The sequence below is a fragment of the Lissotriton vulgaris genome, chromosome 1_1 (genome assembly GCF_964263255.1).
Source record: "Lissotriton vulgaris chromosome 1_1, aLisVul1.2, whole genome shotgun sequence".
NCBI lineage: Eukaryota > Metazoa > Chordata > Amphibia > Caudata > Salamandridae > Lissotriton > Lissotriton vulgaris.
In genome coordinates this window covers 1,770,126,483-1,770,140,539 of record NC_141685.1, presented here as the reverse complement: position 1 = coordinate 1,770,140,539, position 14,057 = coordinate 1,770,126,483, and the positions used below count along the sequence as shown (strand labels likewise).

Below are 14,057 nucleotides of genomic sequence, written 5' to 3'. Positions count from 1 at the left end.
TGTGTAAAGCATTTGTACATACACACAGAGTAACAGTGAAAACACTACAATAGGACATGACAGCAGTTCTGAAAAATAACTAATATTTATCTGAATAATACAAGATCAAACGGCCAAATAGCCACATACACAAGTCAAGATACCACTTTTAAAAAGTTTGAAATAATTCAGTCCACAGGAAACTATGGATGTGTCACTTTTATCACAAAGTATCTGAGACGCGTCAAAATCAAAGACGAAAACAGGTGCAGGGGAGATGAGGTGCCAGATAAGCAAAGCGATTCCTTACTCCAAGTGAAGGTGATCAGTCAAATCTTTACTGCCAGGGGAGGTGCTGCATTCGTTATGGCAGTGTAGGCGAGGTGATGCATTGATTCCTTACTGCCAGGGGAGAGGATGCCGCAATTCCTTAATGCGAGGGGAGGTGATGCCTCAATTTCCAGACACGGAGCCTCGGTTCCTTACTTCTGGGCAACATTAATGAAGAACTTGGCACACAGGTGAGGATGCGTCACAAATCCTGACACGCTGGGTCGATGAGGTGACGGTAAAACAGGTGCTGTGTTGATTTTCGAGCTGCAAAGCAGTTGATGCGTCAATTACTACAGCCGCACAGGACAGCCTGCGACGGAGTCGGAGCAGGTGCATTGATGGTTGGAGACATGGTGCTCAGGACTCAGGCTGCAGCTATCTTTCAGTCACACAGCAGGCACTGGATCAATTCTTCAGCCACAGTGATGCATTGGTTTTTAACTGCTTGGCGTTGCTGCGTCAGGAAAAACAGGCGCTTGAGATCGATGCATGGATTCCAGGACATTGTTTAGAGAACACAGTTTGTGATGCAAACCCAAGGGAAAAAAATAAAACATAGGTCCTGAGCAGGACAAACAGGAAATACAAAAGAAGGAAGGTAGAAGGAGATATGAGGTTTACTAAAAGTAGGAAGTGAGAAAGAAAAGGATGGAAGCATGTAGGTTATCATACAGCTGAGTTAACTAGAGCACAGTGGAGGCACCTTTGAAACAGAAGAAATTTCAGCTTAGACTTGAAAATGTTAAGAAATATATTGGTTTTTCGATCTGGGGGAAGGGAGTTCCCAATTCTGGTTGATTTCCTGGTGAACGATTCAGTGGCGGAAGGCACAGGTAAATGCGGTGAGGCGGGACCAAAACGTCAGACGACGCACTATGTATAAATAAATAAATAAATAAATAAAATCTAATCCGTTGTCTGTTGGCTTCCCCCCTGCCACGCCCTGCTGCACCACGCTTACCTGTGCCGGCCGCCGGCACAGGTAAGCGTGGTGCAGCAGGGCGTGGCAGGGGGGAAGCCAACTAATTTGAAAGTTGAGGGTTCTAGAAGATGACTTTCAACTAACCCTTTTAATTCACATAGTACAGAGTTTACTTACCAGGCAGCACACACTTTCCAGAGCAGTCAACTGTTCTTTCAAAAGAGGACTTTGAGAATTGTGCCGCAATTGTGTTTGCTGGGCCAATTGCCTTTATGCATCCATCTCTGTAAAGAAAAAAACAGAATGCTGTAGTACTATATAATACATTACAATACTTTCAGCTGTTGGTAGAGTGCTTTGTTATATACGGATGGGCAACAAAAACAAGGATCCAACGTGTAACTTGGCATCATTTACAATCAAAAGACACAAGCAAAGGCACTCTTCATAATCAAACTGGCATGGTTATCTGAAATATGGAATTAAATTCCCAATCTCAAATATTCTATTAAACCACGTTTTTGGGAGCTATATTACCTCCAAGAAACATGCTGGATGTTGTTAAGGTTAGAAAACTCCACATTCTTTAACAATACGGTCCAGAAGGTCAACAACTTCCAGTTTGCATAAAATTTAAAATGACTTGTTATTGTGCATAATAAATATTTGTACTTTATTAATTTATATTTATATCAGTCAACTCTACTGCAAACATTGTAAACGCAGATATACCAAATCGCATTAAAAACTAGAAACATTTTATTGAAAATGCACATTTTGTGATAATTATTTTTTACAAGACTCCTCACGCAGTCTAATTCACTGTGACATGAAAAGTATTTGATTCACTACTTAAAAAACAAATCATATTTTCCCGTTATTAGTTCCAAAGACTCTTAAAATCGTTTTTTAAAATTTGCATCAAAAGTGACAAATATGTGGGACATATACTATTATATGTATTACAGCCCTAGTGTCATCCAACTAACAAGCACATGTTAAGCAACAATTTGCCGAAGTCTTCCAGATAGAAGTATATCAATTTATCCTCGCAGAATTCTCAAATGTAAAAATACGATTCACAAAAAACTGAGCAGGAAAGGTCAACTAAAAATCCTTCTAAAAGTGGTGTTATTTTCAGTGATTCATTAAAATATAAACATGGTTTATATATATTTATTTTCAGTACATTTTGATTCAGCCTTCAAATATTCGTATTATCTCACAAATGGACTTATCACTTCTAGGAACAAGAGTTGAAAAATTGCATGATTACAACCTCCTCTTATCTATAGCCACACATGCAGGTCATTGGTCAATAGTATTATTTGCCATTTCTGTACAGCCCATCATGACAAGGCTTTCACTTTCATTACTTTAAGCACTTGAGTTATGAAAGATCCCTCGTTTATCTTCCCTGCCAAACCCGGCAAAGAATTCTCCTCGGTCGGATCTATTAACTTCAGTATATTTGCTGACAAAAAACTTTCAATATCATTAAGGGGTGGGTTATTGTTGTTTAGGCTGACAAGCCATCTCTCATCCTTCTTTAAAAAGTTTCCAAAGTCATCGTTTCGAGGCATAAGAAACCTTATATTCCTTTATTCAGATGAACAACTTCTATCAATAATTAGAAGAGGACCCGAGGCCATCATTTCATATGGCATTTGCCATCTGGTGGGAAAGGCTTTATTGCTTTGTTTCATCAAAGTGGGTCAGGACAGCCGTGGATGTTACTTTGTCAATTGTTGCATTGCACATATTTTTCCTTGTTGTCCTATAAACATTGTGCAGTCCTTTATTCCAGTTTATACACATTATATAATACATGGGATTCTGCAACCCCTGTATAAACGCCCATCTCTAATTTCTTTATAATAGGCGACTTTTTACACACTCGGTCACCTATTATAAAGAAAAGATGCCAGAAGTCAACTATAATAAGTTATTACAGTTGAGCTCTGTGGTGTCTTGGAAGTAGTGCATTCTCCTGGTACCATGGTGATGGAAGATGCACTACAGCTAGACTATAGAATGGTGGGACTGTAGTCAGTTTTTGAGTACAGCTGGACAGGATAAGGTGTACCTGCTTGTCTTCCAAGAAAGATACTTGGAAATACTTATTTTGGATCAATCCTTCTTTACAAGTTCTGAAGTCACAATGACAGGTGACAGGCAAGTCAGGTCACGGAGGAGCTGTGTATAGCAACGAAAATATACTTCCGCTCACTGTAGATGACCCCGCGCCGCCTTGATCCCCCACTGCACTGAAAAGATGTTGAAATATGGCTGTTAACTACCTGCACATCTGTACCTTATTGCTTTTACTTCTTGTTCTCTCCCATCGCCTTGATTCCTCCCCATCCCCATCCTCCTTTTCTCTCTGCTATGCCCACTGCACCTTGTTGCCCCTCGCCAGATGTTGGTTGTAGGCGAAGGATTTGTTTTTTCTTTGCCAAAATTTCAAAAACAATCGATTTAACGCCCCAAAACTGAAAAGGGTGTGGCCCGTCCAGACTTTACTCTCTACCATAAAGCCACCCAACTAAGAGTCATCACTGAATCGTCCCAGAGAGAGTCAGATAAGCACTGGCTCCGTATGGACAGAGCGATTGCAGGACAGGTCATATGGGACTTGCTGTGGAAACCAAAAGCGTATTACTCCCCTAATGCTCATCTTAGCACGGGAACGACCCTGAGAGCATGGGACGAGGTAGTTAAAAGGGCTGCTTCGAGCACATTCCCTCTCCCGTTTTACCTCAATTTATTACTACCCAGCATTCCCCTCGGCTATGCAACAAGGCCCATTTAATGCATTGAGTAAGAGGGGCGGTCTCACACTATTGCACCGCTTGCACAATTCGGACATGCTCACTTTTGAGCACTGCAAGCAAGATTTCCACCTCTCAGAAGCTGAACATTTCAGATATCAGCAACTGCGTCACTGAGCTCTACACCCAGATACACAGGAAGTGGCGAAAAGGGACCTCGTTCAATTGGAGTGTTTGTGAAGCAAGCCAAGGGCACTTTGGGCACCATTTCCTTTTTAGGTCAGCCTAGCGGCAGCGTGCATCCGCTGCTCACTTTACGAGTGTGCTGTAGTAGAATATGGGAGAGAAGCCACGCCCAGTCTCCGCCCATATTTTTAATTGTCTTTCGTAAATGCTGCCTTTTGTTTGTTAATAGGCTTGTTAGTCCATCCTTAGTGAGGCCATGTCTTCATTTGTAACCTCCCATGACTACTGGCCCTTGGTTGTTACACGGTAAGTGTACTATTTTCTTTATTGAGTTTCTCCTAGTTAGGAATGACAACGTGCTTTGCTTACATTCAGCAGGCCAGGACCGCTTTCACTTTCAAAGCAGCCTGTCACTTGTTTTTTCTTGTTTTTTTTAACTAACACAGCTCGCCTAACTCGTGTTATCTTTCTCCTACCCCAGCCCTTCTGAGACGCTGTTTATTTATTTTTAACCACATCAGTGCGGTACGATTTACCGCCGGTCGTTGAGCCCTAATGGAAACGGGCGTGGTCATGATGGAACGGTTCCGTCATGAGCACAGCTCAACCGATGCTCATGACGGAACCGTTCCGTCATGAGCATCGAAAGGGTTCATTTAAAGCGCTAGTAATACGCTGGGTCGGAAGATCACTGCACCACTCCCTTCTGGATCACTCCCCAATGCCCTCTCAGACTCCCTGGCACTTACCCAGAGTTCTGCCTCCCGTGCAAATTCCCTGGGGTCTGAGAACCTACAATGCAACAGGTGGTGCCGTAACTGGAGAAAACAACTGTGTAGCAGTCGCTCCTTGATGACTACCTGGAACAACTCTTCCCCATCATCCACTGTGCGATCCACCAACCAATCCTCCAAAGCAGTCAAACACTCCTCCGAAAATTCCTTCCAGGACCGGTGGGACAGCTTTCCCCTGCCCCTGAACACTAACCCGTCCCCCTCTTCCTGGGAATCAGGCACCGTCTCCTGGGCTCTGGAAGTGGGACTCCCTGCACTGGAACCACTCTCGCTGCCACCACTGGATCCCACTTCACCGGTGAATCCAGACCACAGAAACCACCCACCTGAGCTAGTCTCTCCGCCATCCTCTCTTGGCTAGGACCATTTCCGTCTCTAGCCTCTGCTTTTCCACCCTCAGCTGTGCTAACTCCTTGGCATGCCTGAGGTTTGCAAGTGCCAGCCGATGCTCCCTTTCTTCCCTTCTGTCTACCCACTCTTCTGGGGACCGGTAAAGGGATGGGGCACTGCCCCCGGGACTGGACCCAGTGCTGGACTCCCCATCTATGGTGTTCTCCTCAGCTACTAGCGTCTCTGCCCTATATACTTCTTCTTCCTCTTCATCAGAGTAACCATCCTCCGGGGTTATGGACTGGGAGCCCTCCATCTGGTCTCTACCAAATCCACACTTCAAATATGCGGAGGGGTATCAGACAGGTCTCCCCAGGGCTTGAAGGGTTCCCCCCTCTTAAGAGCTTCGTAGAGGAACAACTTCCTTTTAACGTTGCCCACTGGGGGTATCCCTCTCTTTGCAGAAACCCAAAATTTCCTGCTCGGTGTAATCCATGAGGTCGTCCTCATTATAAACCAACCCCATCCTGCCAAGGTACACCCGGGACACACCACCCACAGGGCACAAGGGGACACAATTCCAAAACACTGTTTAGGAGGAAGCAATAATGATAAAGAAACCACAATTATCAGCCAAACAATAATCCCCACTAAAATACTGTGATTACTTTTCAGTGCTCTATTTGCAATGTAACCTGTGGTCGCTGTGGTACTGCGCAAACACAAGTCCTATCCCACCGCTGCCACCAATGTTATAAATGGGGTTACCAATTCTACAGGGGGTAGCATGGAGCAGAGTGGGCAGGCCAAACTTCAGAGGACATGTGTGAAGCATTCACGCAGTACCCGCAGACGACACACCAGGCACACCACAAAAGAGACACAACACAGTTTCTGGTTGGAAAAAGAATAAGGTTTGTATTATCTCCAACCTGAAAGGTAAAACACAATAACAGCAGTAATCACAACGGGGCGCCCACTGGCGCCAGAGCAAAGTATATCAGGGGGATTATTTACAAGGGAAAATGGGAGAAATAAGAACAAGCATTTGCAATGCAATAGGTCTCGCATTATTAAAGTTTGAGCTATTGGTCTTGTAAATGACATTTTTTTTATTTATGTGTTGGTTTTGAAAATAGCTAAATTAATACTTTTGTCATTTACAATGTCAATAGTTATAACTTTCGCAAATGTGACACCTATAGCATTTGTAATGCAACATATGTTGTAATTACGTGACTTAGATGTATTGATATTACAAATAACAATGGCTTTTAATTTTTTTAAATAATTAATACTTAAATAAAAGTGATTGTAATTTATAATGTCAATAGCTTAAACTTTTGTAAAAAACTTTTGTGAAGATTAAGTTCAGTGTATTTTGTGACAAAAATCCAAGAACCGAAGTGAAATATTAACATCTTTTTGTGACATTTGTAATAAAGCTTGCACCATTGAGAGAACATATTTGAACCAGTTGTTGTTGAATGGTTGCGCAGATTGATGCTGGGGTGGCGCTGAGTGATGCTGTGGTGGTGCTGAGTGGTGCTGTGGTGGTGCTGAGTGATGCTGAGTGATGCTGTGGTGGCGCTGAGTGATGCTGTGGTGGCGCTGAGTGATGCTGTGGTGGCGCTGAGTGATGCTGTGATGGCGCTGAGTGATGCTGTGGTGGTGCCGAGTGATGCGGAGTGATGCGGAGTGGTGCTGAGTGATGCTGAGTGATGCTGAGGTGGTGTTGAGTGGTGCTGAGTGGTGCTGCGGTGGTGCTGAGTGATGCTCTGATGGTGCTGAGTGATGCTGCTGAGTGATGCTGTGGTGGTGCTGTGGTGATGCGGAGTGATAATGTGGTGGTGCTGAGTGATAATGTGGTGGTGCTGAGTGATAATGTGGTGGTGCTGAGTGATGCTGGGGTAGCGCCGAATGATGATGTGCCGATGCAGAGGGTAGAAAGGCACAAAAAGCAGTCTAACAGTGGGCAGAAGGGCAGAAAAACAAGGGGAAAACAAGGTGCCAGTCCAAGGTTCACTTATCACAGACATTTGCTCTGACAGTCACCATGAATTTACACTGCCCTCTGGTGGTGTTTATATATGTTATAGATATAGCGATCTGAAAAGGCAGTGCGTAATATGTTGGCACTTTACAAAATAAACGTAGCTATGAAAGAGAGAGTGTGAGGAGTAAACAGAGAGCTAAATAGACTGGGACGGAACAGAGAGATGCCGAGAGAAAATAACGAGATGCAGAGGGAGTGTCTGTGTGAATGTTTGATAGAGGGAGGGAGAGAAAAAGAAAAAAAACTAAAGACGAGAAAGGTAGAAGGAGAGAGAGACAGGAGAGGACAGAATAGGTAGTAGAAGAGAGAGATATCAACGGACAATATGCCGCTGGTAAATAGAGAGGGGAATACATGTGGGATATGCAGGACTGTTCTTTGTCACAAACACATGCTGACAGTGCACACTGCGTGGTTGCTGGTGGAACTCAACCGCTGTATTACAACATCCTGAGGATATGGATGGACATTAGAAGATGACTAAGAACATAGGCCCTCGGCTGGCTGAGGTGCACACTGTAAGCAAGGAGAGGGCTGGTACCAGTCCAACAGGATGTGAACAAACGTGGCTCACACAAACAACGCTTACTCTTAAGGCGCCAAGTTAGTTTCCCGCTGCTCGAGGGTGCTGCTTGCCAGATTGGACAACACCAGTAAAATTACAACAGACTAAGTGCATCTGTGAGCCGAGGCTTCGCTAGTGCAGCTCGCCCATTTTAATAATGCATTATCCTTTAAAGAAAGCAGGTTTGGGCTCAGGGTCATTTTCATTGCAAAACGTGAATACTTTCCGCATAACTATAAACACGCGTGTTGGACTTGGCCCGTCTGGCAGGTCCACCCCTGAAGTTTTGTGCTTATTATCTGTGTCCGGGGGATGGTGATTCCCCTTCTGAGTGTGTGTGTGGTGAGAGAGACCTGCCTCCCATAGGAATGCATGGGGAATGTATGTGGCTCTGGTAGTTCCTAATGCGTGGGGCGTGCCGGGTCGTGTTTGGTATGTATGCGCTCGTGAGGTTGAATGCTACAAGATGATGTATGCGGCATGGGTGTGACTAGAAGGGAAGTGCCACTTCTAGACCTTGGTGTGTTTGTGCAGTAGGTGTGCTGGTGCCTGATTGGCTGAAGCCGGCCGGGCCTTCCCCCACCAGGCTGGCTTCGCCCCCCTGGGGTGCGTCCAGTGCCCCTGGCCTGGCCAGTAACCTGAAATTCCTTATAACCAGTTCTGGCTGGTTCTCTCCCTGCCTGCCCCTTTTGGAGACAAAGGAAGCTCCTGTATAAAAGGAGGGTGGGCCCTCTTCTCTCTCTCTTCTTCTTCCTGCTTGGGACCCTGCCTGGGTCGTGCTGCTGCTTGGGCTCAGGGAAGGGCGTGCCCCCCTGGGCCCTGCTCTGCTCCTGAACTACGGACTCCCTGGACTTCCTATGGATTCTGCTTTCCCTGCCACTAGCCCGTGGGAGCGCTTCCCTGCGGTCCTAGCGCCCTGGGGCGCTTCATCTATGCTCCTAGCGCTCGGGAGCGCTCTCCTGCTGGCCTAGCGCCTCGGGGCGCTTCATTCATGCCCTCGCGCTGGGAGCGCTACATTCAACAAGACCGGTGCCCACCCGGCGTCTGCCCCGTGCTACAGAGGTTCTACAACCTGCCCTTGTGCCTTACGAGGAAGCCTACTCCTCGTCGATTTCCCCCAGAGTTCACCGCCGCCGCCCGGGACCCTGGTGATGTCATCCCCGGGCCGCGCTGGGATTGGCTGCCGGCCCGGCCCGGGATTCCCCCCAGCGTCATCCCCCAGGCCGCGCCGTGATTGGCTGCCGGCCCGAGAGAAGGAGAGAGGCCGGCCGAGGAAGAGCGACGAAGCAGGAGCGGCGGGAGCCCACTCCGCGCTCCTGCAAGACCCCCGTGAAGCTGCTGATTCCCCCCCGGGGCCCCCGCGAGGGAGAGAGCCCCGGAGCACACGACGAAGGCTGGCGCAGCCAAGGAGACCGGCGAAACAGACCCGGTGAGTGCAGCGGAGGGGAGGGGGCGTCGGGGCACATTGTCGGGGCTCGCCCCGCCCCTCCAACAACCCGCCTGTTGTGCCTCGAGGCCCGAAGGGCCCCCAGTGATGCCGGGTCCCCCGAGGGGGACCCCACCTGTCCACAACTTCCCCCCTGAGCCCGCGAGGCTCCGTCACGGCCCCTGGGGCCCCCATTGATGCCGGATCCCCCGAGGGGGATCCCGCCTGGCCATCCCGTGTCCCCTGAGCCCCGGGAGGCTCCATCTGCACACTCTCCCCCGAGCCCCGAGGAGGCTCCAACGTTTCCTGGCCCCCTGAGCCCCGAGAGGCTCCATCTACACACTCTCCCCCGAGCCCCGAGGAGGCTCCAACGTTTCCTGGCCCCCTGAGCCCAGAGAGGCTTCATCTAAAATCCCTGGGCTCCGAGGAGGCTCCACCCCGGGCCCATTTGCCCCTGAGCCCCGAGGAGGCTCCACCATGTGTCTCTGGCCCTCCGAGCCCGCGAGGCTCCGCCCAGTGTTCCTGAGCCCGAGTGGCTCCAGCTATGACCCCTGAGCCTGCGAGAGGCTCCACCATTGCCCCCTGTCCCCCTGAGCCTGCAAGGCTACGACCAAGTCCCCCAGCGGCCCAGCACTTCGTGGGCCGCTGCCACGTTTAGGTTTGCCCCGGGCCCCCTTGCAGCCCTCTCTGGACATCGAGACTCTAGAGCGCCCTTGCCCCAGGAAGGCCATCTGGCCTAGGGGGCGCTACTGACTATTATCAAAGTAATGCTGAGAATTCTTGTGTGTGGCCCTGCTGATGGGGGCCTCGGTGTGTTATGTACCTTGCCTCATGTATGTCTATGCTGGTTAGAGTGAGTTCTATTGCTAGTCCTATGAGACCCCGGTGCGTGACGTGTTCTAATGCTAAGCTCCTGGTGATTATGTGTTATAGTCCTAGTCCGAGGAAACTCCCAGTTGTTATATGTCTAAATGCCAACTCCATCATGTGCACCTTCCTGGCAGTGGTCCCTTGGCTCTGCCCTGTACCCTTTTCCCTTGTAACCCCTGCCGTGCCTCGAGCACATTGTAAATTGTATGTTCCTATGTGTCCTTAATACAAAGACTATTTTCATATATACTTGGTGTGGAGTTCCTTTTGTGGGAGGCCCGGGATGTTGTTGCTGGTGGGTGCGTGCGCAAATGCTTCACACATGTCCTCCGAGATAGGCCTGACTGCCTGCGCCGCGTTACCTAGAGGGCGAGCAGGGGTCGACTTTATATAGGGGTAGCGGTCTCTGACTGGCTGTGGCGCAAGCCCTGGCCGGCCGGGGGTCCCATTTCCTACAACGCGCAAGATCATCCAAGAGGAGATGCAAATGAGAAGGCATGGACAACAGGCGGGAGGGCGTGGTAGAGATGGCACGGACAACGGGAGAGAGGGCGGGGGAAAAAAAGGCATGGGCAACGGGAGGGAGAGCGGGGGTGGGGTAAAGAAGGCATGGACAAATGCAAACAAGTACCATGTGAGGGAGCAGAGAAACCAAACCGGAAGAGCAGGAAGGGAAGGTGAACCTGGGCATGGTAACAGCAGCAACAAAACACAGAACGCGCTTTCAAAACAAGCATTCGGACCATCACTTGCCCTTTTTAGCGTTCATGACATAGCGTCATACATGGTGGTGTTTATATATGTTATAGATATAGCGATCTGAAAAGGCAGTACGTAATATGCTGGCACTTTACAAAATAAACGTAGCTATCATCCAATCATGGGCAAAGAATTCGGTCATCTTTGTGCCGGCTGTAATGTTCCAACTGCACACGAGAGGGAGCAAAAGCATTATACATACTTCTCAACCCTCTGCCACCTCGATAAGCGACTTTGTTGATCCACAGTGAACGTGCTGTTCTCGTTTCTCATATAAGTTCTTGCTTATCGGATTTACAAGCTGTGTAATGATTCCGTGCAAGGGAACGCGTGAAGCAGCAAAGAACTCGACATAGAGCCATCTGGACGCCACTTCAGGAAAATAGCCGATGACGTACTATCTCCGGAGAACATAATCTGTAATCCTCAACACCACACCAAGCTTTCACAGAGCTGGCTCGACTCAAGTACTGTTTAAAATGTAATCTGTTCATAGCGACGAGTTTTCAGGTACTCCTGACCCCAGACTACCGTAATACCAATCACAGGCTGTGTGATACCCAGTTCAACTGCGAGCAGGATGAACAAACAACAAGCTCTTGGCATTGCTGTGGGGAGGGGGGAGGAGAAATGGGAGACACGGCCTGGCGGCTGTGAAGTGTGAAGCAGTGGGGCTGTGAAGTGTGAAGCAGTGGCAGGGGAGCCCTTTGAAGTGAAGCTCTCAGAGGGAAAAGCGCGTGCTTGTGTTCACGTGAACTTTCGGAAACCCGCACGATGGTTTGAGAACGTTTTTGCCCACTAAAATTCTCCCCTATCCATTCCCTGCGGAATGGGATAGGCGAGCCCTAAAAAGGGTTAAGGAAGTCCCTTAGTATCCAGCTGAAATAAAAAGATTGTCAGGAAATGCATAAAACTTAGGATCGATATTGCAGGGCAAACTCAGGCCTTCATCCTTGGCATCCCCTTGAAGCAAGCTGTAAGGGTGAAATAAGACATTAGGCAGGAACACAACCGGACTTGCGTTAGCACCTCCTGCAAAAAGAACCTCACGCACCTAGCATCAACACCTGGCTCTTGTGTCCCACGGCGGAGTGCGGGCTCGAACACTGCAGTGAGACATGTCTTTTGATGAATTACTACATTTCCCAGGCTCCTAAGCGGATGCGCGCGGTGGAAGAGGCAGGTGATGTCATCGCGCAAAACTTCATGAGGAAGCCGGGAACTGCGGAGCGCTGCCGTTGATTCTGCTTTCACCGAGGAAGATTACGGTAGGGGTGTTCGCACCGACACTAAGTTATTTCCTGAGCTGATCGAGTGTCAGTTGCCATTCTGTGTTCAAGATCCTTGGGGGTTTTTCTTGTATATGGCAATTCCGAAGGGGCTTTAGCCAGAAGTCTGTTTGTTTCCTCCTGCTCCGTGAGGGGAAGTTCCGATCTTCCACCTTGGGAGATTAGTGTCCTCATTGGCTTCAGGATTGCCTCTTGCATTGTGGAACATTTGTGTCTTTATTGGCTGCGCTCACCTCCAGGCGCAGCAGTTTACAATACTAGTAAACTTGTACTTGTTTGGCTGGGCTCACCTCCGGCAAGGAATGGGGAACATTGGGTAACTCTCTGCGTTAAGAGAGTAGAGGTGTCTTTGGAACTGCACTTAACTTCAGACAATTAGGAGGTGACCTTTGAGCGTCTCTCTGGTGTAAGAGAGCACTCGTGACTTTGATCTACTGTGCTGGCCTGCGGACACTGATGGAGTATCTTTTTTGGTGCTCCCTGAGTTTCATGGGAAACTATTTCTTGTTATGTATGTAAGGGTGAGTTTAACCCGCAGCGCAATCCTGTGTCTGGGATATTTGATTAACTTATTGTGCAATTTATGTCTCTTTACAACAGGGGTACTTGAGCTTCGCCTGGCAGGCTGCCTTTCCCAACCCCCCTGTTGAAGTCTATTGCATTTATACTTTTGGTATGTAGTGACGATGCCTTTTCTTTACAGGGACATGTCATTGATCTGTTGATAATATTATAACCTAGAGTTCTTTGCATTTTTAGAATTGAACGTTATTTGCATCTCCAGATTGCCAGGCAAAGCACTATTAATTTCCTTTACAGGTATTACCTTTTATTTGTGTATGTACAGAAAGATAGCCTGTATCCATTGTCATCTAAGTATAGGTGGTCGCATTGTGTGGGCTTGACTCATAGTGCCTTCTTCTCGTTTCAGCTCTCTCTCCCTGCTGTCCCCATCCTGCCCTTCCCTCTTTTTTGTCCCTCACTTGACCACTCCTTTGAGTCTGTGGTAATTCAGACCTAGGGGCTGTCTAGTGGTGGAACCCATTGAGCATCGTACGATCCTGAGGACACCCGGACCTGACACTGGCATAGGGCGGAGCAGGCCTAAAACATGGGGCATGAAACCTTTAGCAAGATATTCAACATACCATAAACATTAGGCGCAAGATCATCACTTTAGCATAGCTTTTGCATAGACAACAACTTTGATATCAAGCCTAGGCAGGTATCATGAGGCAGGAACACGTGCAAATAAATTTCATAGCCTCATTTGCACCCCAGGCATAAAAAGTTAACAGGGAGCCACTATTGGCTTAAAAACCTCACTAGCCAGGAGTTAACCTTGTCTCCTACGACAGCCAACCAGCACTTAATTTGGGCACTGGACCAGTTCAGGGGGACCCTCAGTCACTAACTCCCCTGGGGCAGGGCCTCTTCGGCATAACGGGGGCTAACAGGGCCAACAGCAGTTCTCAGCAGTGGCAGGGCGGCCTCCGTTGCAGCAAAGTACAAGTCCCGGGGGCGGCAGTTCACCACGGAATGCTGGCACCGGGGGTTGGGCACCGACAGTATGCCCTGATACACCCCCCCAACAAAGTCTGTTTGAGCCCCACACTCACCGGGCTCTTGGCACTGTCTCCACGCTTCTGCTCCTCGCTCCGGGCTTCCTGGGCAGTAGGGTGGGAGGCAGGCTCCGACAATGTGCCTCGAGGCCTCACCAGACAGACGCAGACACTGCTCCCCAAGCGGAGGTGGGGTAGGCTCCCGCCCTATTTAC

General features: G+C 48.5%; 1 protein-coding gene across 1 annotated transcript in view; it reads right to left on the bottom strand.

Annotated features, from left to right (window-relative positions):
- The window catches only part of AMDHD1 (amidohydrolase domain containing 1), a 135,974-nt gene that overhangs the window by 56,937 nt on the left and 64,980 nt on the right, over window positions 1-14,057 (bottom strand). Inside the window, exon 2 of the mRNA XM_086919076.1 lies at window positions 1,412-1,518. Within this exon, the coding sequence (XP_086775202.1) occupies window positions 1,412-1,518 (107 nt within the window). The remainder of the gene's footprint in view (window positions 1-1,411; window positions 1,519-14,057) is intronic.